General features: G+C 50.7%; 1 protein-coding gene and 1 long non-coding RNA gene across 2 annotated transcripts; both read left to right on the top strand.

Moving 5' to 3' along the window:
• Window positions 1-5,088: 5,088 nt before the first annotated feature.
• On the top strand, window positions 5,089-6,653 carry LOC135531196 (uncharacterized). Its single transcript, XM_064959314.1, has 3 exons — window positions 5,089-5,753; window positions 5,933-6,053; window positions 6,549-6,653. The coding sequence occupies exons 1-3, from the start codon at window positions 5,089-5,091 to the stop codon at window positions 6,651-6,653; spliced, it is 891 nt and encodes a 296-aa protein (XP_064815386.1).
• Window positions 6,654-13,622: 6,969 nt separating this feature from the next.
• LOC135531192 (uncharacterized) lies at window positions 13,623-22,691 on the top strand. The gene is made up of 3 exons (XR_010453970.1): window positions 13,623-13,810; window positions 15,998-16,118; window positions 22,554-22,691. It is a non-coding gene; the product is annotated as an uncharacterized LOC135531192 (long non-coding RNA).
• Window positions 22,692-23,592: the final 901 nt, after the last annotated feature.

The raw sequence follows: 23,592 nt of genomic DNA, 5'->3' as shown, positions 1-23,592 counted from the left end.
GCTACTTCCGTCCAGGGTCAACTTTATCATTCAGACGCAAGTTTAGAATGACGTCTGTTGCCTACAACACACACCACCGCCAACACAACGGCTTCAAGGGATTCTAACCAATGTCTCCCTGTTTCCTCTCCTCTATTCTAACCAATGTCTCCCTGTCTCCTCTCCTCTATTCTAACCAATGTCTCCCTGTCTCCTCTCCTCTATTCTAACCAATGTCTCCCTGTCTCCTCTCCTCTATTCTAACCAATGTCCCCCTGTTTCCTCTCCTCTATTCTAACCAATGTCTCCCTGTTTCCTCTCCTCTATTCTAACCAATGTCTCCCTGTTTCCTCTCCTCTATTCTAACCAATGTCTCCCTGTTTCCTCTCCTCTATTCTAACCAATGTCCCCCTGTTTCCTCTCCTCTATTCTAACCAATGTCTCCCTGTTTCCTCTCCTCTAACCAATGTCTCCCTGTTTCCTCTCCTCTATTCTAACCAATGTCCCCCTGTTTCCTCTCCTCTATTCTAACCAATGTCTCCCTGTTTCCTCTCCTCTATTCTAACCAATGTCTCCCTGTCTCCTCTCCTCTATTCTAACCAATGTCCCCCTGTTTCCTCTCCTCTATTCTAACCAATGTCTCCCTGTTTCCTCTCCTCTATTCTAACCAATGTCTCCCTGTTTCCTCTCCTCTATTCTAACCAATGTCTCCCTGTTTCCTCTCCTCTATTCTAACCAATGTCTCCCTGTTTCCTCTCCTCTATTCTAACCAATGTCTCCCTGTTTCCTCTCCTCTATTCTAACCAATGTCTCCCTGTTTCCTCTCCTCTATTCTAACCAATGTCTCCCTGTTTCCTCTCCTCTATTCTAACCAATGTCCCCCTGTTTCCTCTCCTCTATTCTAACCAATGTCTCCCTGTTTCCTCTCCTCTATTCGAACCAATGTCTCCCTGTTGCCTCTCCTCTATTCTAACCAATAGAGATGTCTCCTCTCCTCTCTCCTCTTTAAACCTTTGACATCATCCACACACCATGAGAGAGGGATTGGAGGAATCTGGAATAGAAAGTAACACACTAGAATGTAAAGCACACAACCAACGGCCCATAATCCGTTCTGACATCCGTATAAATCATTCGCATTTTAATTCATCTGAAATCCATTCCAACAGGAGACAAGAGATATCTTTGTGCAGCCTATGACCTATATGAGTGCAGTGTGTGTCTCTGATGGGAGGGTGGAGGAAGAGATGGGGGATGGGGAAGAAATGGGGGATGGAGGGAGAAAAGGGATGGAGGGAGGGACAAATGGGATGGAGGGAGGGAGAAATAGGATGGATGGATGGAGGGAGAAATGGGATGGATGGGGGAGAGATGGGGGGGTTATGGAGGAAGAGATGGGGGATGGGGAGAGAGATGAGGGAGAAATGGGTTGGAGGGATAGATGGGAGATGGGGGATGGGGGGATGGAGGGAGGGATGGGGGAATAGATGGGAGATGGGGGGAGAGAAGTGGGATGGAGGAAGAAATGGGGGATGGATGGATAGATGGGGAGATGTGGGGGCTGGAGGGAGGGATAGAGGGATAGATGGAGGGATAGATGGGAGATGAGGCATGGGGGAAGAAATGGGTGATAGGAGGGATGGATGAGGGAGAGATGGGGTTTATGGAGGAAGAGATGGGGGATGGAGGGAGAAATGGAGGGAGGGAGAAGTGGGGGATGGCGGAGAGATGAGGGATGCAGGGAGAAATGGGATGGAGGGATAGATGAGGAATGGAGTGGGGGACGGAGGGCGGGATGGAGGGATAGATGGATGGATGGAGGGAGGGATGGAAGGGAGGGAGGGGGATGGATGGAAGGGAGGGATGGAAGGGAGGGAGGGGGATGGATGGAGGGAGGGATGGAAGGATAGATGGATGGATGGAGGGAGGGGTGGAAGGGAGGGATAGGGGATGGATGGGGAGATGGAAGGGAGGGAGGGGGGATGGATGGAGGGCGGGATGGAGGGATAGATGGATGGATGGAGGGAGGGGTGGAAGGGAGGGATAGGGGATGGATGGGGAGATGGAAGGGAGAGAAGTGGGATGGAGGAAGACATGGGGGATGGATGGGGAATGGACGGAGGGAGAAATGGTGGATGAAGGGAGAAATGGGGGTGATGGATGGAGGGAGAAATGGGGGTAATGGATGGAGGGAGAGAGGGGTAGAGGGAGAGATAGGGGGTTGAGGGATAAATGGGGGATGGAGGGAGAAAAGTTGGTTGGAGTGTATTAGAGATGTTAGGACAGACGGTAAGTGGACGCTGTAGGTCTGAATGAATTAGCTGTGTGTTAAGGAGAATGATGCTCCAAATATTACTGGACTGTCCATTAATCACTGTACTCCATTCTGCTTGTTTATGTTTTATCTGTCGGCCCCAGCCGCACTCAGGCTCTGTGTGTAGTTAATCCGACCCTCTCTGCATAGTCAACGCCATTTTACCTGCTGTTGTTGTGCTAGCTGATTAGCTGTTGTTGTCTCACCTACTGTTTTAGCTAGCTCTCCCAATTCAACACCTGTGATTACTGTATGCCTCGCTCTATGTCTCTCTCAAATGTCAATATGCCTTGTATACAGTTGTTCAGGTTAGTTATCATTGTTTTAGTTTACAATGGAGCCCCTAGTTCCACTCTTCATACCCCTGATACCTCCTTTGTCCCACCTCCCACACATGCGGTGACCTCACCCATTACAACCAGTATGTCCAGAGATACAACCACTCTCATCATCACCCAGTCCCTGGGCTTACCTCCGCTGTACCCGCACCCCACCATACCCCTGTCTGCGCATTATGCCCTGAATATATTCTACCATGCCCAGAAATCTGCCCCTTTTATTCTCTGTCCCCAACGCTCTAGGCGACCAGTTTTGATAGCCTTTAGCCGCACCCTCATACTACTCCTTCTCTGTTCCGCGGGTGATGTGGAGGTAAACCCAGGCCCTGCATGTCCCCAGGCACCCTCATTTGTTGACTTCTGTGATCGAAAAAGCCTTGGTTTCATGCATGTCAACATCAGAAGCCTCCTCCCTAAGTTTGTTTTACTCACTGCTTTAGCACACTCTGCTAACCCTGATGTCCTTGCCGTGTCTGAATCCTGGCTCAGGAAGGCCACCAAAAATTCTGAGATTTCCATACCCAACTTTAACATTTTCCGTCAAGATAGAACTGCCAAAGGGGGAGGAGTTGCAGTCTACTGCAGAGAGAGCCTGCAAAGTAATGTCATACTTTCCAGGTCCATACCCAAACAGTTTGAACTACTAATTTTAAAAATTACTTTCTCCAGAAATAAGTCTCTCACTGTTGCCGCCTGCTACCGACCCCCCTCAGCTCCCAGCTGTGCCCTGGACACCATTTGTGAATTGATCGCCCCCATCTAGCTTCAGAGATTGTTCTGTTAGGTGACCTAAACTGGGATATGCTTAACACCCCGGCAGTCCTACAATCTAAGCTAGATGCCCTCAATCTCACACAAATCATCAAGGAACCCACCAGGTACAACCCTAAATCTGTAAACAAGGGCACCCTCATAGACGTCATCCTGACCAACTGGCCCTCCAAATACACCTCCGCTGTCTTCAACCAGGATCTCAGCGATCACTGCCTCATTGCCTGTATCCGCTACGGAGCCGCAGTCAAACGACCACCCCTCATCACTGTCAAACGCTCCCTAAAACACTTCTGTGAGCAGGCCTTTCTAATCGACCTGGCCCGGGTATCCTGGAAGGACATTGACCTCATCCCGTCAGTTGAGGATGCCTGGTCATTCTTTAAAAGTAACTTCCTCACCATTTTAGATAAGCATGCACAGTTCAAAACATGCAGAACTAAGTACAGATACAGCCCTTGGTTCACTCCAGACCTGACTGCCCTCAACCAGCACAAAAACATCCTGTGGCGGACTGCATAGTCCCCGCGATATGCAACTGTTCAGGGAAGTCGGGAACCAATACACACAGTCAGTCAGGAAAGCTAAGGCCAGCTTCTTCAGGCAGAAATTTGCGTCCTGTAGCTCCAACTCCAAAAAGTTCTGGGACACTGTGAAGTCCATGGAGAACAAGAGCACCTCCTCCCAGCTGCCCACTGCACTGAGGCTAGGTAACACGGTCACCACCGATAAATCCATGATTATCGAAAACTTCAACAAGCATTTCTCAACGGCTGGCCATGCCTTCCGCCTGGCTACTCCAACCTCGACCAACAGCTCCGCCCCCCCAAGCCTCTCCAGGTTCTTCTTTACCCAAATCCAGATTGCATATGTTCTGAAAGAGCTGCAAAACCTGGACCCCTACAAATCAGCTGGGCTAGACAATCTGGACCCTCTCTTTCTGAAACTATCCGCCGCCATTGTCGCAACCCCTATTACCAGCCTGTTCAACCTCTCTTTCATATCGTCTGAGATCCCCAAGGATTGGAAAGCTGCCGCTGTCATCCCCCTCTTCAAAGGGGGAGACACCCTGGACCCAAACTGTTACAGACCTATATCCATCCTGCCCTGCCTATCTAAGCTCTGGATAAGAGCGTCTGCCAAATGACTTAAATGTAATGTAATGTAATGTAATGTCTTCGAAAGCCAAGTCAACAAACAGGTCACTGACCATCTCGAATCCCACCGTACCTTCTCCGCTGTGCAATCTGGTTTTCCGAGCCGGTCACGGGTGCACCTCAGCCACGCTCTAGGTACTAAACGAAATCATAACCGCCATCGATAAAAGACAGTACTGTGCAGCCGTCTTCATCGACATTGCCAAGGCTTTCAACTCTGTCAATCACCATATTCTTATCGGCAGACTCAGTAGCCTCGGTTTTTCTGATGACTGCCTTGACATGATTCACCAACTACTTTGCAGACAGAGTTCAGTGTTTTAAATCAGAGGGCATGCTGTCCGGTCCTCTGGCAGTCTCTATGGGGGTGCCACAGGGTTCAATTCTCGGGCCATGTGTAACTCTGTGTTGTCTGTTCACACTGCTATGCTTTATCTAAGCCAAGTCGCAGTTGCAAATGAGAACTTGTTCTCAACTAGCCTACCTGGTTAGATAAAGGTGAAATTTTTTTTTATAATAATAATAAAAAATGTTTTATCCTGATCAAGCACAGGACCCCACCATCACAGGACCCCACCCTCACAGGACCCCACCCTCACAGGACCCCACCCTCACAGGACCCCACAGGACCCCACAGGACCCCACCCTCACAGGACCCCACCATCACAGGACCCCACCATCACAGGACCCCACCATCACAGGACCCCACCCTCACAGGACCCCACCATCACAGGACCCCACCATCACAGGACCCCACCATCACAGGACCCCACCCTCACAGGACCCCACCCTCACAGGACCCCACCATCACAGGACCCCACAGGACCCCACCCTCACAGGACCCCACAGGACCCCACAGGACCCCACCCTCACAGGACCCCACCATCACAGGACCCCACCATCACAGGACCCCACCATCACAGGACCCCACCATCACAGGACCCCACCCTCACAGGACCCCACCCTCACAGGACCCCACAGTCACAGGACCCCACCGTCACAGGACCCCACAGGACCCCACCATCACAGGACCCCACCATCACAGGACCCCACAGGACCCCACAGGACCCCACCGTCACAGGACCCCACCATCACAGGACCCCACCATCACAGGACCCCACCATCACAGGACCCCACAGGACCCCACAGGACCCCACCCTCACAGGACCCCACAGGACCCCACAGGACCCCATCGTCACAGGACCCCACCATCACAGGACCCCACAGGACCCCACAGGACCCCACCGTCACAGGACCCCACAGGACCCCACAGGACCCCACCGTCACAGGACCCCACCGTCACAGGACCCCACAGGACCCCACCCTCACAGGACCCCACAGGACCCCACCCTCACAGCACCCCACCCTCACAGGACCCCACCCTCACAGCACCCCACAGGACCCCACCCTCACAGCACCCCACCATCACAGGACCCCACCCTCACAGGACCCCACCATCACAGGACCCCACCCTCACAGGACCCCACCCTCACAGCACCCCACCATCACAGGACCCCACCCTCACAGGACCCCACCCTCACAGGACCCCACAGGACCCCACAGGACCCCACCCTCACAGGACCCCACCATCACAGGACCCCACCCTCACAGGACCCCACCCTCACAGGACCCCACCCTCACAGGACCCCACCATCACAGGACCCCACCCTCACAGGACCCCACCCTCACAGGACCCCACAGTCACAGGACCCCACAGGACCCCACAGGACCCCACAGTCACAGGACCCCACAGTCACAGGACCCCACAGGACCCCACAGGACCCCACAGTCACAGGACCCCACAGTCACAGGACCCCACAGGACCCCACAGGACCCCACAGGACCCCACCGTCACAGGACCCCACAGGACCCCACAGGACCCCACAGGACCCTACAGGACCCCACAGGACCCCACAGGACCCCACAGGACCCTACAGGACCCCACAGGACCCCACAGGACCCCACCGTCACAGGACCCCACCGTCACAGGACCCCACCGTCACAGGACCCCACAGGACCCCACAGGACCCCACAGGACCCCACAGGACCCCACCATCACAGGACCCCACCGTCACTCATTTAGTCATCAACTAATTCCTTCGTTAAAACTAAAGAACAAAATATCCGTCAACAGACATGACGTGGTCCTTCCAACCAGAAACACAGAGGAACACGTTGACACAACACCCATCTCTCTGTGTGTTTTATGACTTATTCAAGCGTAACCCAAGCAGCACTCTGAAAGACTAATTAGGTGGCAGTAGACGGCGTGGAGACTGACGGCTGGAAGAGTCAGGAGACACATCCTCCTGCTCTACCTGGAGGGATGGGAGAAACTGTAGAAGACTCTGCTGCATTATTGACGAACAGTGAAGACACTGGTTAGCCAGGCGGTGAGGAGTAGGCTGTGGCTGACAGGGGTGGAGGCAGAGAGGGTAGACTAGGCTGGGAGAGGGGGTGTAATCAGAGAGGGTAGACTAGCCTGGGACAGGGGGTGAGGAGTAGGCTGTGGCTGACAGGGGTGGAGGCAGAGAGGGTAGACTAGGCTGGGACAGGGGGTGTAGTCAGAGAGGGTAGACTAGGCTGGGACAGGGGGTGAGGAGTAGGCTGTGGCTGACAGGGGTGGAGGCAGAGAGGGTAGACTAGGCTGGGACAGGGGGTGAGGAGTAGGCTGTGGCTGACAGGGGTGGAGGCAGAGAGGGTAGACGAGGCTGGGACAGGGGGTGTAGTCAGAGAGGGTAGACTAGGCTGGGACAGGGGGTGAGGAGTAGGCTGTGGCTGACAGGGGTGGAGGCAGAGAGGGTAGACGAGGCTGGGACAGGGGGTGAGGAGTAGGCTGTGGCTGACAGGGGTGGAGGCTGAGAGGGTAGACTAGGCTGGGACAGGGGGTGTAGTCAGAGAGGGTAGACTAGGCTGGGACAGGGGGTGAGGAGTAGGCTGTGGCTGACAGGGGTGGAGGCAGAGCGGGTAGACTAGGCTGGGACAGGGGGTGTAGTCAGAGAGGGTAGACGAGGCTGGGACAGGGGGTGTAGTCAGAGAGGGTAGACTAGGCTGGGACAGGGGGTGTAGTCAGAGAGGGTAGACTAGGCTGGGACAGGGGGTGTAGGCAGAGAGGGTAGACTACGCTGGGACAGGAGGTGGGGGGGACAGAGGCACACAGCCCAGACCACACACCAGCAGCATTCCCACAAGCCTCTGCAACAGAGATGGACGTAGAGGTGAGTTACTGCCACAGAAAACATTTTATAAATATCAGCATGTAGAATGTATTATTTATTGGTACACAGAGGCTCTGTACAAAGTATTGATTCAGTTACTTTTAATGTGTTCTTCTCTGTCTACAGTGTAAGCACTAAAGCACAAATAGCCTGTTTAATCACTGGGTGAACATAATGCATATTGTGCGTATGTACGTGTTAGTTGGGGTACACTGCCTGCTAACACTTGAGTATTAATAACATTCGCGTGATGCCAAATCGATGAAAGATGTATTGCAAATTATGTTTAGGCATTTTCATCGAATTTGTGTGCATAGGCTACTTGTGTGGCTATTTGTGGTGCATAGGCTACTTGTGTGGCTATTTGTGTGCATAGGCTACTTGTGTGGCTATTTGTGGTGCATAGGCTACTTGTGTGGCTATTTGTGGTGCATAGGCTACTTGTGTGGCTATTTGTGGTGCATAGGCTACTTGTGTGGCTATTTGTGTGCATAGGCTACTTGTGTGGCTATTTGTGGTGCATAGGCTACTTGTGTGGCTATTTGTGTGCATAGGCTACTTGTGTGGCTATTTGTGTGCATAGGCTACTTGTGTGGCTATTTGTGGTGCATAGGCTACTTGTGTGGCTATTTGTGGTGCATAGGCTACTTGTGTGGCTATTTGTGTGCATAGGCTACTTGTGTGGCTATTTGTGTGCATAGGCTACTTGTGTGGCTATTTGTGTGCATAGGCTACTTGTGTGGCTATTTGTGTGCATAGGCTACTTGTGTGGCTATTTGTGGTGCATAGGCTATTTGTGTGCATAGGCTACTTGTGTGGCTATTTGTGTGCATAGGCTACTTGTGTGGCTATTTGTGTGCATAGGCTACTTGTGTGGCTATTTGTGTGCATAGGCTACTTGTGTGGCTATTTGTGGTGCATAGGCTATTTGTGTGCATAGGCTACTTGTGTGGCTATTTGTGTGCATAGGATTGATTTATTCTGAATAGAAGAGAGAACTTCAGAAGAGAAAGGGACTCTACACTGAGTGGACAAAACATTAAGAACAACTTCGTACTAATCCACTCCACCCGCCTGTTGCCCTCAGAACAGCCTCAATTCATCAGGTCATGGGACTCTACAAGGTGTCGAAAGCATTCCACTGGGATGCTGGTCCATGTTGACTCCAATGCGTCCCACAGTTGTGTCAAGTTGTCTGGATGTTCTTTGGGTGGTGGACCATTCTTGATACACACAGGAAACGGTTGAGTGAGAAAAACCCCAGCAGCGTCATAGTTCTTAACACCAACCTGTGAGCCTGGCACCTTCTTGGCTCCCGAGTGGGGCAGCGGTCTAAGGCACTGCATCTCAGTGCAAGAGGCGTCACTACAGTCCCTGGTTCGAATCCAGGTTGTATCACAACCGGCCGTGATTGGGACTCCCATAGGGTGGCGCACAATTGGCCCAGCGTCGTTTGGCCGGTATAGGCCGTCATTGTAAATAATAATTTGTTCTTAATGAACTGATTTGCCTAGTTAAGTAAAGGTTCAATACTACCAGACCCTGTTCAAAGACACTTCAATATTCTGTCTTGCCCGTTCACCCTCTGACACAAACACAATCCATGTCTCAACTGTCTCAAGGCTGAGAACTCCTCCTTTAACGTGTCTCCTCCCCTTCATCTACACTGATTGAAGAGGATTTAACAAGTGACCTCAATAAGGGATCATAGATTTCACCTGGTCAGTCTATGTTATGGAAAGAGCAGGTGTTCTTAATGTTTTGTACACTCAGTTATAACAGTGCATAGTGAATGAAGTCCTCAACCCTGCCTTCTGCAGTGACATGAACTACATAACAATGACCGGCTGTTGGATGTGTTTTTAAAAGCAGTTTTTGTGTTGTTCTCACAACGTTTTAATGGAGGATTAGTATTGGACAATATGCAATAGAACTTGACTCAGATGTCTACAGAAATGTGGGATTTGTAACTCATGAATGCACCCAAATGAAACCAACACCATGATACTATTGAATGTATTTTATGGCAGGCTTTAGTCCACTCTACCTAGTTCAGTTCTACTGAGGGCTCAGGCTTTAGTCCACTCTACCTAGTTCAGTTCTACTGAGGGCTCAGGCTTTAGTCCACTCTACCTAGTTCAGTTCTACTGAGGGCTCAGATGTTAGTCCACTCTACCTAAGTTCAGTTCTACTGAGGGCTCAGGCTTTAGTCCACTCTACCTAGTTCAGTTCTACTGGCTCAGGCTTTAGTCCACTCTACCTAGTTCAGTTCTACTGAGGGCTCAGGCTTTAGTCCACTCTACCTAGTTCAGTTCTACTGAGGGCTCAGGCTTTAGTCCACTCTACCTAGTTCAGTTCTACTGAGGGCTCAGGCTTTAGTCCACTCTACCTAGTTCAGTTCTACTGAGGGCTCAGGCTTTAGTCCACTCCACCTAGTTCAGTTCTACTGAGGGCTCAGGCTTTAGTCCACTCTACCTAGTTCAGTTCTACTGAGGGCTCAGGCTTTAGTCCACTCTACCTAGTTCAGTTCTACTGAGGACTCAGGCTTTAGTCCACTCTACCTAGTTCAGTTCTACTGAGGGCTCAGGCTTTAGTCCACTCTACCTAGTTCAGTTCTACTGAGGGCTCAGGCTTTAGTCCACTCTACCTAGTTCAGTTCTACTGAGGGCTCAGGCTTTAGTCCACTCTACCTAGTTCAGTTCTACTGAGGGCTCAGGCTTTAGTCCACTCTACCTAGTTCAGTTCTACTGAGGGCTCAGGCTTTAGTCCACTCTACCTAGTTCAGTTCTACTGAGGGCTCAGGCTTTAGTCCACTCTACCTAGTTCAGTTCTACTGAGGGCTCAGGCTTTAGTCCACTCTACCTAGTTCAGTTCTACTGAGGGCTCAGGCTTTAGTCCACTCTACCTAGTTCAGTTCTACTGAGGGCTCAGGCTTTAGTCCACTCTACCTAGTTCAGTTCTACTGAGGGCTCAGGCTTTAGTCCACTCTACCTAGTTCAGGTCTACTGAGGGCTCAGGCTTTAGTCCACTCTACCTAGTTCAGTTCTACTGAGGGCTCAGGCTTTAGTCCACTCTACCTAGTTCAGTTCTACTGAGGGCTCAGGCTTTAGTCCACTCTACCTAGTTCAGTTCTACTGAGGGCTCAGGCTTTAGTCCACTCTACCTAGTTCAGTTCTACTGAGGGCTCAGGCTTTAGTCCACTCTACCTAGTTCAGTTCTACTGAGGGCTCAGATGTTAGTCCACTCTACCTAAGTTCAGTTCTACTGAGGGCTCAGGCTTTAGTCCACTCTACCTAGTTCAGTTCTACTGGCTCAGGCTTTAGTCCACTCTACCTAGTTCAGTTCTACTGAGGGCTCAGGCTTTAGTCCACTCTACCTAGTTCAGTTCTACTGAGGGCTCAGGCTTTAGTCCACTCTACCTAGTTCAGTTCTACTGAGGGCTCAGGCTTTAGTCCACTCTACCTAGTTCAGTTCTACTGAGGGCTCAGGCTTTAGTCCACTCCACCTAGTTCAGTTCTACTGAGGGCTCAGGCTTTAGTCCACTCTACCTAGTTCAGTTCTACTGAGGGCTCAGGCTTTAGTCCACTCTACCTAGTTCAGTTCTACTGAGGACTCAGGCTTTAGTCCACTCTACCTAGTTCAGTTCTACTGAGGGCTCAGGCTTTAGTCCACTCTACCTAGTTCAGTTCTACTGAGGGCTCAGGCTTTAGTCCACTCTACCTAGTTCAGTTCTACTGAGGGCTCAGGCTTTAGTCCACTCTACCTAGTTCAGTTCTACTGAGGGCTCAGGCTTTAGTCCACTCTACCTAGTTCAGTTCTACTGAGGGCTCAGGCTTTAGTCCACTCTACCTAGTTCAGTTCTACTGAGGGCTCAGGCTTTAGTCCACTCTACCTAGTTCAGTTCTACTGAGGGCTCAGGCTTTAGTCCACTCTACCTAGTTCAGTTCTACTGAGGGCTCAGGCTTTAGTCCACTCTACCTAGTTCAGTTCTACTGAGGGCTCAGGCTTTAGTCCACTCTACCTAGTTCAGTTCTACTGAGGGCTCAGGCTTTAGTCCACTCTACCTAGTTCAGGTCTACTGAGGGCTCAGGCTTTAGTCCACTCTACCTAGTTCAGTTCTACTGAGGGCTCAGGCTTTAGTCCACTCTACCTAGTTCAGTTCTACTGAGGGCTCAGGCTTTAGTCCACTCTACCTAGTTCAGTTCTACTGAGGGCTCAGGCTTTAGTCCACTCTACCTAGTTCAGTTCTACTGAGGGCTCAGGCTTTAGTCCACTCTACCTAGTTCAGTTCTACTGAGGGCTCAGATGTTAGTCCACTCTACCTAAGTTCAGTTCTACTGAGGGCTCAGGCTTTAGTCCACTCTACCTAGTTCAGTTCTACTGGCTCAGGCTTTAGTCCACTCTACCTAGTTCAGTTCTACTGAGGGCTCAGGCTTTAGTCCACTCTACCTAGTTCAGTTCTACTGAGGGCTCAGGCTTTAGTCCACTCTACCTAGTTCAGTTCTACTGAGGGCTCAGGCTTTAGTCCACTCTACCTAGTTCAGTTCTACTGAGGGCTCAGGCTTTAGTCCACTCCACCTAGTTCAGTTCTACTGAGGGCTCAGGCTTTAGTCCACTCTACCTAGTTCAGTTCTACTGAGGGCTCAGGCTTTAGTCCACTCTACCTAGTTCAGTTCTACTGAGGACTCAGGCTTTAGTCCACTCTACCTAGTTCAGTTCTACTGAGGGCTCAGGCTTTAGTCCACTCTACCTAGTTCAGTTCTACTGAGGGCTCAGGCTTTAGTCCACTCTACCTAGTTCAGTTCTACTGAGGGCTCAGGCTTTAGTCCACTCTACCTAGTTCAGTTCTACTGAGGGCTCAGGCTTTAGTCCACTCTACCTAGTTCAGTTCTACTGAGGGCTCAGGCTTTAGTCCACTCTACCTAGTTCAGTTCTACTGAGGGCTCAGGCTTTAGTCCACTCTACCTAGTTCAGTTCTACTGAGGGCTCAGGCTTTAGTCCACTCTACCTAGTTCAGTTCTACTGAGGGCTCAGGCTTTAGTCCACTCTACCTAGTTCAGTTCTACTGAGGGCTCAGGCTTTAGTCCACTCTACCTAGTTCAGTTCTACTGAGGGCTCAGGCTTTAGTCCACTCTACCTAGTTCAGGTCTACTGAGGGCTCAGGCTTTAGTCCACTCTACCTAGTTCAGTTCTACTGAGGGCTCAGGCTTTAGTCCACTCTACCTAGTTCAGTTCTACTGAGGGCTCAGGCTTTAGTCCACTCTACCTAGTTCAGTTCTACTGAGGGCTCAGGCTTTAGTCCACTCTACCTAGTTCAGTTCTACTGAGGGCTCAGGCTTTAGTCCACTCTACCTAGTTCAGTTCTACTGAGGGCTCAGATGTTAGTCCACTCTACCTAGTTCAGTTCTACTGAGGGCTCAGGCTTTAGTCCACTCTACCTAGTTCAGTTCTACTGAGGGCTCAGATGTTAGTCCACTCTACCTAGTTCAGTTCTACTGAGGGCTCAGGCTTTAGTCCACTCTACCTAGTTCAGTTCTACTGAGGGCTCAGATGTTAGTCCACTCTACCTAGTTCAGTTCTACTGAGGGCTCAGACAGAGTTGCAGCTGAACAGGACAACTGAGGTAAATAAACTTAACTCAGCTGCAGAGGTGTCCGGTTCCTTAGTGACCACACACACACACACACACACACACACACACACACACACACACACACACACACACACACACACCCCCCCCCCGACCAACCGGCTCAAGGTATGGCACACACAAACCAACCGGCTCAAGGTATGGCACACACAAACCAGCCGGCTCAAGGTATGGCACACACAAGACACCCCACTCAGCTCAAACTGTAAAGACACCCAGTGAAAGTAATATAAATGAAGTATTGCTTTTGGGTGGCTGGCTCTTGTTCTGCTGCAGTAAACTGGGATGTTACTTTGGGATAATCCCCTTCTGTCTTTTATTTGACAGGCGCTAGTGGACCGGACATTAAGACGTCTTTACCTCTCACATTCACCAGCAGAAAGGTGAGGGTTTCAGGTGACTCCTCTCTTGCTCTTTCTTTTTCCCTCTCTCTCTCTTTTTCCTTCTCTCTCTCATTCTCTCTCTCATTCTCTCCCTCTCTCTTTTTCCTTCTCTCTCTCATTCTCTCTTTCTCTCCCTCTCTCTTTTTCCTTCTCTCTCTCTTTCTCTCCCTCTCTCTTTTTCCTTCTCTCTCTCTCATTCTCCCTCTCTCTTTCTCGCCCTCTCTCTTTTTCCTTCTCTCGCGCTCTTTCTTTCTCTCTCTCTCTCTCTTGCTCTCGCTCATTCTCTCTGGCTCTCTTTTTTCCTTCTGTCTCTCTCTCTCTCTCTCTGTCGCTCTCTCTGGGTGGGTTCTAGTGAGAGAGAGAGACAGGGTGGGCTCTAGAGAGAGAGAGAGAGAGAGAGAGGGTGGGCTCTAGTGAGTGAGAGAGAGAGACAGGGTGAGCTCGAGAGAGAGAGAGAGAGAGAGAGAGAGGGTGGGCTCTAGTGAGAGAGACAGGGTGGGCTCTAGTGAGAGAGACAGGGTGGGCTCTAGTGAGAGAGAGACAGGGGTGGGCTCTAGTGAGAGAGAGACAGGGGTGGGCTCTAGTGAGAGAGAGACAGGGGTGGGCTCTAGTGAGAGAGAGACAGGGTGGGCTCGTGAGAGAGACGGGGTGGGCTCTAGGGAGAGAGAGACAGGGGTGGGCTCTAGGGAGAGAGAGACAGGGGTGGGCTCTAGTGAGAGAGAGACAGGGGTGGGCTCTAGTGAGAGAGAGACAGGGGTGGGCTCTAGTGAGAGAGAGACAGGGTGGGCTCGTGAGAGAGACAGGGTGGGCTCTAGTGAGAGAGAGACAGGGGTGGGCTCTAGGGAGAGAGAGACAGGGGTGGGCTCTAGTGAGAGAGAGACAGGGGTGGGCTCTAGTGAGAGAGAGGCAGGGGTGGGCTCTAGTGAGAGAGAGACAGGGGTGGGCTCTAGTGAGAGAGAGACAGGGGTGGGCTCTAGTGAGAGAGAGACAGGGGTGGGCTCTAGGGAGAGAGAGACAGGGGTGGGCTCTAGTGAGAGAGAGACAGGGGTGGGCTCTAGTGAGAGAGAGACAGGGGTGGGCTCTAGTGAGAGAGAGACAGGGGTGGGCTCTAGTGAGAGAGAGACAGGGGTGGGCTCTAGTGAGAGAGAGACAGGGGTGGGCTCTAGTGAGAGAGAGACAGGGATGGGCTCTAGTGAGAGAGAGACAGGGGTGGGCTCTAGTGAGAGAGAGACAGGGGTGGGCTCTAGTGAGAGAGAGGCAGGGGTGGGCTCTAGTGAGAGAGAGGCAGGGGTGGGCTCTAGTGAGAGAGAGACAGGGGTGGGCTCTAGTGAGAGAGAGACAGGGGTGGGCTCTAGTGAGAGAGAGACAGGGGTGGGCTCTAGTGAGAGAGAGGCAGGGGTGGGCTCTAGTGAGAGAGAGGCAGGGGTGGGCTCTAGTGAGAGAGAGACAGGGGTGGGCTCTAGTGAGAGAGAGGCAGGGGTGGGCTCTAGTGAGAGAGAGACAGGGGTGGGCTCTAGTGAGAGAGAGACAGGGGTGGGCCACGCCAAGGTGCTATCGATCTCATGTCTTGGTGTCGTTTACATCCAGTAACCCAACACTTAGTGTTCCATCATGATCACATTGAGGCAAACCTGTAAAATAAGGTCCTGAAGACAACCTCAACGTGAGCTCACTTCTCTGTGTGTGTGTAGTGTGTATTTGCTGTGATACAGACCCAGGCAAGCCAACACCTCTATCAGGCCTCTCCTCTCTTAACTGAAGGGCTCTTGGCTACTGACCTGAATAATGATGATTACTCAGATTTTCCACGGCGATGCAGGACTGAACCACAACCTGTCTTTCAGGAGCAGGGATACGATACAGTGGCAAGGCTCAATGTACAGTAAAGACATCTGATTGGTTAACAGTAGGCAGGGAAGGAAGCGACGAGAGAGGAAGACATTGGTAAATGGGAGACTTCACGGTTACACTGTATGTGGACTGCTGCTGGGCCATCAATCACTTTGTCAACGTGCCATTTGCTCACTTAGAAAACCTGCTGTCAGTGGAAAGAAACGCTTACGAAAACCATGTCTGGAGGTTTAAATGTTCTGGAAATGTGTTTGAAAATAAAGTCATATATTTTAGAATGTGTTAGAAAAAGGAGCATCATCTAATGTCCCCCCCCCCCCCGTTCTCCTTTTACAGGCCATGTATTTTCCCTCCCATCAACCCTGCTACTCAAAGCAAAGAGAGGGGAGACCCAGCCAAGCTCCCCCTCCAGGAGCACCAGAGGAAAGTGGAGGACAACAAGTGTCTACTTGAGGAGGTACAGTACATGTGGTAGGAATGACAACATCTTCCATTTAGCCTCTAGGACATGTGGGAAAGGTAGTCATGGAGTCTACCTCAGAAGCTGCTTGCCCCCGGGTGGGTGGAGAGAGAGAGGCACTCATATTGAATATCACACAGATGACTGATGTGTGAGATGAGATAGGGCCAGCTGTGTGTGTGTGTGTGTGTGTGTGAGAGAGATGAGATGAGATAGGGCCAGCTGTGTGTGTGTGTGTGTGTGTGTGTGTGTGTGTGTGTGTGTGTGTGTGTGAGAGAGAGAGATGAGATGGGATCAGCAGTGTGTGTGAGAGATGAGATGAGATGGGATCAGCATTGTGTGTGTGTGATAGAGAGAGATGGGATCAGCTGTGTGTGTGTGTGTGTGAGAGAGAGAGAGATGAGATGGGATCAGCAGTGTGTGTGTGTGTGAGAGAGAGAGAGATGGGATCAGCAGTGTGTGTGTGTGAGAGAGAGAGAGATGGGATCAGCAGTGTGTGTGTGAGAGAGAGAGAGATGAGATGGGATCAGCAGTGTGTGTGTGTGTGTGAGAGAGAGAGAGATGGGATCAGCAGTGTGTGTGTGTGAGAGAGAGAGATGAGATGGGATCAGCAGTGTGTGTGAGAGATGAGATGAGATGGGATCAGCATTGTGTGTGTGTGATAGAGAGAGATGGGATCAGCTGTGTGTGTGTGTGTGTGAGAGAGAGAGAGATGAGATGGGATCAGCAGTGTGTGTGTGTGTGTGAGAGAGAGAGAGATGGGATCAGCAGTGTGTGTGTGTGTGTGAGAGAGAGAGAGATGGGATCAGCAGTGTGTGTGTGTGAGAGAGATGAGATGGGATCAGCAGTGTGTGAGAGAGATGAGATGGGATCAGCAGTGTGTGAGAGAGATGAGATGGGATCAGCAGTGTGTGAGAGAGTGATGAGATGGGATCAGCAGTCGATTAGTCGTCTTGCAGCGGTGGTGACATCTTCACAGCTATCAGATCACAGCAGAGTGTGACTGTGAGAGGAGATATAATATGTGACTGTGAGAGGAGATAACACTATAGAGGCTGTACTGACTGTGAGAGGAGATAACACTATAGAGGCTGTACTGACTGTGAGAGGGGATAACACTATAGAGGCTGTACAGACTGTGAGAGGGGCTAATGCTATAGAGGCTGTACTGACTGTGAGAGGGGCTAATGCTATAGAGGCTGTACTGACTGTGAGAGGGGCTAATGCTATAGAGGCTGTACTGACTGTGAGAGGGGCTAATGCTATAGAGGCTGTACTGACTGTGAGAGGGGATAACACTATAGAGGCTGTACAGACTGTGAGAGGAGATAACACTATAGAGGCTGTACTGACTGTGAGAGGGGATAACACTATAGAGGCTGTACTGACTGTGAGAGGAGATAACACTATAGAGGGTGTACTGACTGTGAGAGGAGATAACACTATAGAGGCTGTACTGACTGTGAGAGGAGATAACACTATAGAGGCTGTACTGACTGTGAGAGGAGATAACACTATAGAGGCTGTACTGACTGTGAGAGGGGATAACGCTATAGAGGCTGTACTGACTGTGAGAGGGGATGACGCTATAGAGGCTGTACTGACTGTGAGAGGAGATAACGCTATAGAGGCTGTACTGACTGTGAGAGGGGATAACGCTATAGAGGCTGTACTGACTGTGAGAGGAGATAACGCTATAGAGGCTGTACTGACTGTGAGAGGGGATAACGCTATAGAGGCTGTACTGACTGTGAGAGGGGCTAACGCTATAGAGGCTGTACTGACTGTGAGAGGGGATAACGCTATAGAGGCTGTACTGACTGTGAGAGGAGATAACACTATAGAGGCTGTACTGACTGTGAGAGGTGATGACGCTATAGAGGCTGTACTGACTGAGGGGGGATAACACTATAGAGGCTGTACTGACTGTGAGAGGGGATAACGCTATAGAGGCTGTACTGACTGTGAGAGGGGATAACGCTATAGAGGCTGTACAGACTGTGAGAGGGGATAACACTATAGAGGCTGTACTGACTGTGAGAGGGGATAACGCTATAGAGGCTGTACTGACTGTGAGAGGGGATAACACTATAGAGGATGTACTGACTGTGAGAGGGGATAACGCTATAGAGGCTGTACTGACTGTGAGAGGAGATAACGCTATAGAGGCTGTACTGACTGTGAGAGGAGATAACACTATAGAGGCTGTACAGACTGTGAGAGGGGATAACACTATAGAGGCTGTACTGACTGTGAGAGGAGATAACGCTATAGAGGCTGTACTGACTGTGAGAGGAGATAACACTATAGAGGCTGTACTGACTGTGAGAGGAGATAACGCTATAGAGGCTGTACTGACTGTGAGAGGGGATGACGCTATAGAGGCTGTACTGACTGTGAGAGGGGATAACGCTATAGAGGCTGTACTGACTGTGAGAGGGGATAACGCTATAGAGGCTGTACTGACTGTGAAAGGGGCTAACGCTATAGAGGCTGTACTGACTGTGAGAGGGGATGACGCTATAGAGGCTGTACTGACTGTGAGAGGGGATAACGCTATAGAGGCTGTACTGACTGTGAGAGGAGATAACACTATAGAGGCTGTACTGACTGTGAGAGGAGATAACGCTATAGAGGCTGTACTGACTGAGGGGGGATAACACTATAGAGGCTGTACTGACTGAGGGGATAACACTATAGAGGCTGTACTGACTGTGAGAGGAGATAACACTATAGAGGCTGTACTGACTGTGAGAGGAGATAACGCTATAGAGGCTGTACTGACTGTGAGAGGGGATAACACTATAGAGGCTGTACTGACTGTGAGAGGAGATAACGCTATAGAGGCTGTACTGACTGTGGGAGGGGATGATGCTATAGAGGCTGTACTGACTGTGAGAGAAGATAACGCTATAGAGGATATACTGACTGTGAGAGGAGATAACGCTATAGAGGCTGTACTGACTGTGAGAGGAGATAACGCTATAGAGGCTGTACTGACTGTGAGAGGAGATAACGCTATAGAGGCTGTACTGACTGTGAGAGGGGATAACGCTATAGAGGCTGTACTGACTGTGAGAGGGGATAACACTATAGAGGCTGTACTGACTGTGAGAGAAGATAACGCTATAGAGGATATACTGACTGTGAGAGGAGATAACGCTATAGAGGCTGTACTGACTGTGAGAGGAGATAACGCTATAGAGGCTGTACTGACTGTGAGAGGAGATAACGCTATAGAGGCTGTACTGACTGTGAGAGGGGATAACGCTATAGAGGCTGTACTGACTGTGAGAGGGGATAACGCTATAGAGGCTATGGGCTTCGTGCTGGCTGAAATGATGGGCTTCGTGCTGGCTGAAATGATGGCCTTCGTGCTGGCTGAAATGATGGACTTCGTGCTGGCTGAAATGATGGGCTTCGTGCTGGCTGAAATGATGGCCTTCGCGCTGGCTGAAATGATGGCCTTCGTGCTGGCTGAAATGATGGGCTTCGTGCTGGCTGAAATGATGGGCTTCGTGCTGGCTGAAATGATGGGCTTCGTGCTGGCTGAAATGACCACGATGTTGTTGCCCAGTTGGAGGGTTGTTAGGTGAGAATGGAGCAGATTGGAAACTCGAGGCCCGAGCCAGAATCCCATTAAGATGTTCTGTCTGAAATGGTGTCTGGACGACAGAGATGGAGAATCAGGCCCTTTACGGAGTCCAGAAGTCCTCCTCAAGCTGGAACACATGGCGTTTTGTGTGAGTGAGCAGCGAGGGTTGTCACTTGTGTGTGTTTGGGTGGGATACATGAGGATAGTGCTTATTGTGTGTTTGGGTGGGATACGTGAGGATAGTGCTTCTGGTGTGTTTGGGTGGGATACGTGAGGATAGTGCTTCTGGTGTGTTTGGGTGGGATACGTGAGGATAGTGCTTCTGGTGTGTTTGGGTGGGATACGTGAGGATAGTGCTTCTGGTGTGTTTGGGTGGGATACGTGAGGATAGTGCTTCTGGTGTGTTTGGGTGGGATACGTGAGGTTAGTGCTTCTGGTGTGTTTGGGTGGGATACGTGAGGATAGTGCTTCTGGTGTGTTTGGGTGGGATACGTGAGGATAGTGCTTCTGGTGTGTTTGGGTGGGATACGTGAGGATAGTGCTTCTGGTGTGTTTGGGTGGGATACGTGAGGATAGTGCTTCTGGTGTGTTTGGGTGGGATACGTGAGGATAGTGCTTCTGGTGTGTTTGGGTGGGATACGTGAGGATAGTTATTCTGGTGTGTTTGGGTGGGATACGTGAGGATAGTGCGTCTGGTGTGTTTGGGTGGGATACGTGAGGTTAGTGCGTCTGGTGTGTTTGGGTGGGATACGTGAGGTTAGTGCTTCTGGTGTGTTTGGGAGGGATACGTGAGGATAGTGCTTCTGGTGTGTTTGGGTGGGTTACGTGAGGATAGTGCTTCTGGTGTGTTTGGGTGGGATACGTGAGGATAGTGCTTCTGGTGTGTTTGGGTGGGATACGTGAGGTTAGTGCTTCTGGTGTGTTTGGGTGGGATACGTGAGGTTAGTGCTTCTGGTGTGTTTGGGTGGGATACGTGAGGATAGTGCTTCTGGTGTGTTTGGGTGGGATACGTGAGGATAGTGCTTCTGGTGTGTTTGGGTGGGATACGTGAGGATAGTGCTTCTGGTGTGTTTGGGTGGGATACGTGAGGATAGTGCTTCTGGTGTGTTTGGGTGGGATACGTGAGGATAGTGCTTCTGGTGTGTTTGGGAGGGATACGTGAGGTTAGTGCTTCTGGTGTGTTTGGGTGGGATACGTGAGGATAGTGCTTCTGGTGTGTTTGGGAGGGATACGTGAGGTTAGTGCTTCTGGTGTGTTTGGGGGGGATACGTGAGGATAGTGCTTCTGGTGTGTTTGGGTGGGATACGTGAGGTTAGTGCTTCTGGTGTGTTTGGGAGGGATACATGAGGATAGTGCTTCTGGTGTGTTTGGGAGGGATACGTGAGGATAGTGCTTCTGGTGTGTTTGGGTGGGATACGTGAGGATAGTGCTTCTGGTGTGTTTGGGTGGGATACGTGAGGATAGTGCTTCTGGTGTGTTTGGGAGGGATACATGAGGATAGTGCTTCTGGTGTGTTTGGGTGGGATACGTGAGGATAGTGCTTCTGGTGTGTTTGGGTGGGATACGTGAGGTTAGTGCTTCTGGTGTGTTTGGGTGGGATACGTGAGGTTAGTGCTTCTGGTGTGTTTGGGTGGGATACGTGAGGATAGTGCTTCTGGTGTGTTTGGGAGGGATACGTGAGGATAGTGCTTCTGGTGTGTTTGGGTGGGATACGTGAGGATAGTGCTTCTGGTGTGTTTGGGTGGGATACGTGAGGATAGTGCTTCTGGTGTGTTTGGGTGGGATACGTGAGGATAGTGCTTCTGGTGTGTTTGGGTGGGATACGTGAGGATAGTGCTTCTGGTGTGTTTGGGTGGGATACGTGAGGATAGTGCTTCTGGTGTGTTTGGGAGGGATACGTGAGGTTAGTGCTTCTGGTGTGTTTGGGTGGGATACGTGAGGTTAGTGCTTCTGGTGTGTTTGGGTGGGATACATGAGGATAGTGCTTCTGGTGTGTTTGGGTGGGATACGTGAGGATAGTGCTTCTGGTGTGTTTGGGTGGGATACGTGAGGATAGTGCTTCTGGTGTGTTTGGGTGGGATACGTGAGGTTAGTGCTTCTGGTGTGTTTGGGTGGGGTACGTGAGGATAGTGCTTCTGGTGTGTTTGGGTGGGATACGTGAGGTTAGTGCTTCTGGTGTGTTTGGGTGGGATACATGAGGATAGTGCTTCTGGTGTGTTTGGGTGGGATACGTGAGGATAGTGCTTCTGGTGTGTTTGGGTGGGATACGTGAGGTTAGTGCTTCTGGTGTGTTTGGGTGGGATACGTGAGGATAGTGCTTCTGGTGTGTTTGGGTGGGATACGTGAGGTTAGTGCTTCTGGTGTGTTTGGGTGGGATACGTGAGGTTAGTGCTTCTGGTGTGTTTGGGTGGGATACGTGAGGATAGTGCTTCTGGTGTGTTTGGGTGGGATACGTGAGGATAGTGCTTCTGGTGTGTTTGGGTGGGATACGTGAGGTTAGTGCTTCTGGTGTGTTTGGGTGGGATACGTGAGGATAGTGCTTCTGGTGTGTTTGGGTGGGATACGTGAGGTTAGTGCTTCTGGTGTGTTTGGGTGGGATACGTGAGGATAGTGCTTCTGGTGTGTTTGGGGGGATACATGAGGATAGTGCGTCTGAATGCTACAAGTCCATTCAGTTTGTAATGTCCCCTTTTGGCAAAAGCCGTCTTGGGCGATTTCTCTATGCAGAGTCACCTTCCAGTCAACACACAGAAGAGCCACAGCTGTGACTCCCTGTGGTTAACTAAAGCAGAGATGTGGATGTGAAAACGAGTCTCCCTGGGCTCTCTGCTGTGCAGCTGGCGCGTATGGAGCAGGAGCTGATAGACCGTCTTGGCAGGGAGGTGGCGAGACAGAGAGAGCTGAACGTTCTGCGACAGGAGGACAACAGGCTACGCTGGAGGACTCTGTGCTTCCTCCAGCTCAACCAGCGCCTCAGAAAGTACGTACCACAGACTTTACAATATTAGTGTTTTTCTCTCCAGATATGATACTGTAGTATGAATTTTTGAGAGAGACTTTCATTATCAAGGACATATACTATGTTAAAAAAAGGGCCATTGTGCTCCTCCCAAAGGAGGTAACCTGTTGATGCCTGGTAGTACAGTCTCCTCCCAAAGGAGGTAACCTGTTGATGCCAGGTAGTATAGTCTCCTCCCAAAGGAGGTAACCTGTTGATGCCAGGTAGTATAGTCTCCTCCCAAAGGAGATACCCTGCTGGTAACCTGTTGATGCCTGGTCGTACAGTCTCCTCCCAAAGGAGGTAACCTGTTGATGCCTGGTCGTACAGTCTCCTCCCAAAGGAGGTAACCTGTTGATGCCAGGTAGTGTAGTCTCCTCCCAAAGGAGATAACCTGTTGATACCTGGTAGTACAGTCTCCTCCCAAAGGAGGTAACCTGTTGATGCCTGGTAGTACAGTCTCCTCCCAAAGGAGGTAACCTACTGGTAACCTGTTGATGCCTGGTAGTATAGTCTTCTCTCAAAGGAGATAACCTACTGGTAACCTGTTGATACCTGGTAGTATAGTCTTCTCTCAAAGGAGATAACCTACTGGTAACCTGTTGATGCCTGGTAGTATAGTCTTCTCTCAAAGGAGATAACCTACTGGTAACCTGTTGATACCTGGTAGTATAGTCTTCTCCCAAAGGAGATAACCTGTTGATACCTGGTAGTACAGTCTCCTCCCAAAGGAGGTAACCTACTGGTAACCTGTTGATGCCTGGTAGTACAGTCTCCTCCCAAAGGAGGTAACCTACTGGTAACCTGTTGATGCCTGGTAGTACAGTCTTCTCCCAAAGGAGATAACCTACTGGTAACCTGTTGATGCCTGGTAGTAT

This window comes from Oncorhynchus masou, unplaced genomic scaffold (assembly GCF_036934945.1).
Source record: "Oncorhynchus masou masou isolate Uvic2021 unplaced genomic scaffold, UVic_Omas_1.1 unplaced_scaffold_1549, whole genome shotgun sequence".
NCBI lineage: Eukaryota > Metazoa > Chordata > Actinopteri > Salmoniformes > Salmonidae > Oncorhynchus > Oncorhynchus masou.
Note: the sequence above shows the minus strand (reverse complement) of the source record. Positions and strands in the feature narration are given on the sequence as shown.

What these genes read in the sequence shown, in the direction of transcription:
- LOC135531196 (XM_064959314.1), top strand. Translation starts at nt 5,089, where the DNA reads ATGTTTTATCCTGATCAAGCACAGGACCCCACCATCACAGGACCCCAC. An exon ending in GGACCCCACAGGACCCCATC is followed by an intron (nt 5,754 to 5,932) that starts GTCACAGGACCC and finishes CCACCCTCACAG; the next exon opens with GACCCCACCCTCACAGCACC. An exon ending in CACAGGACCCCACCCTCACA is followed by an intron (nt 6,054 to 6,548) that starts GCACCCCACCAT and finishes CCACCGTCACAG; the next exon opens with GACCCCACCGTCACAGGACC.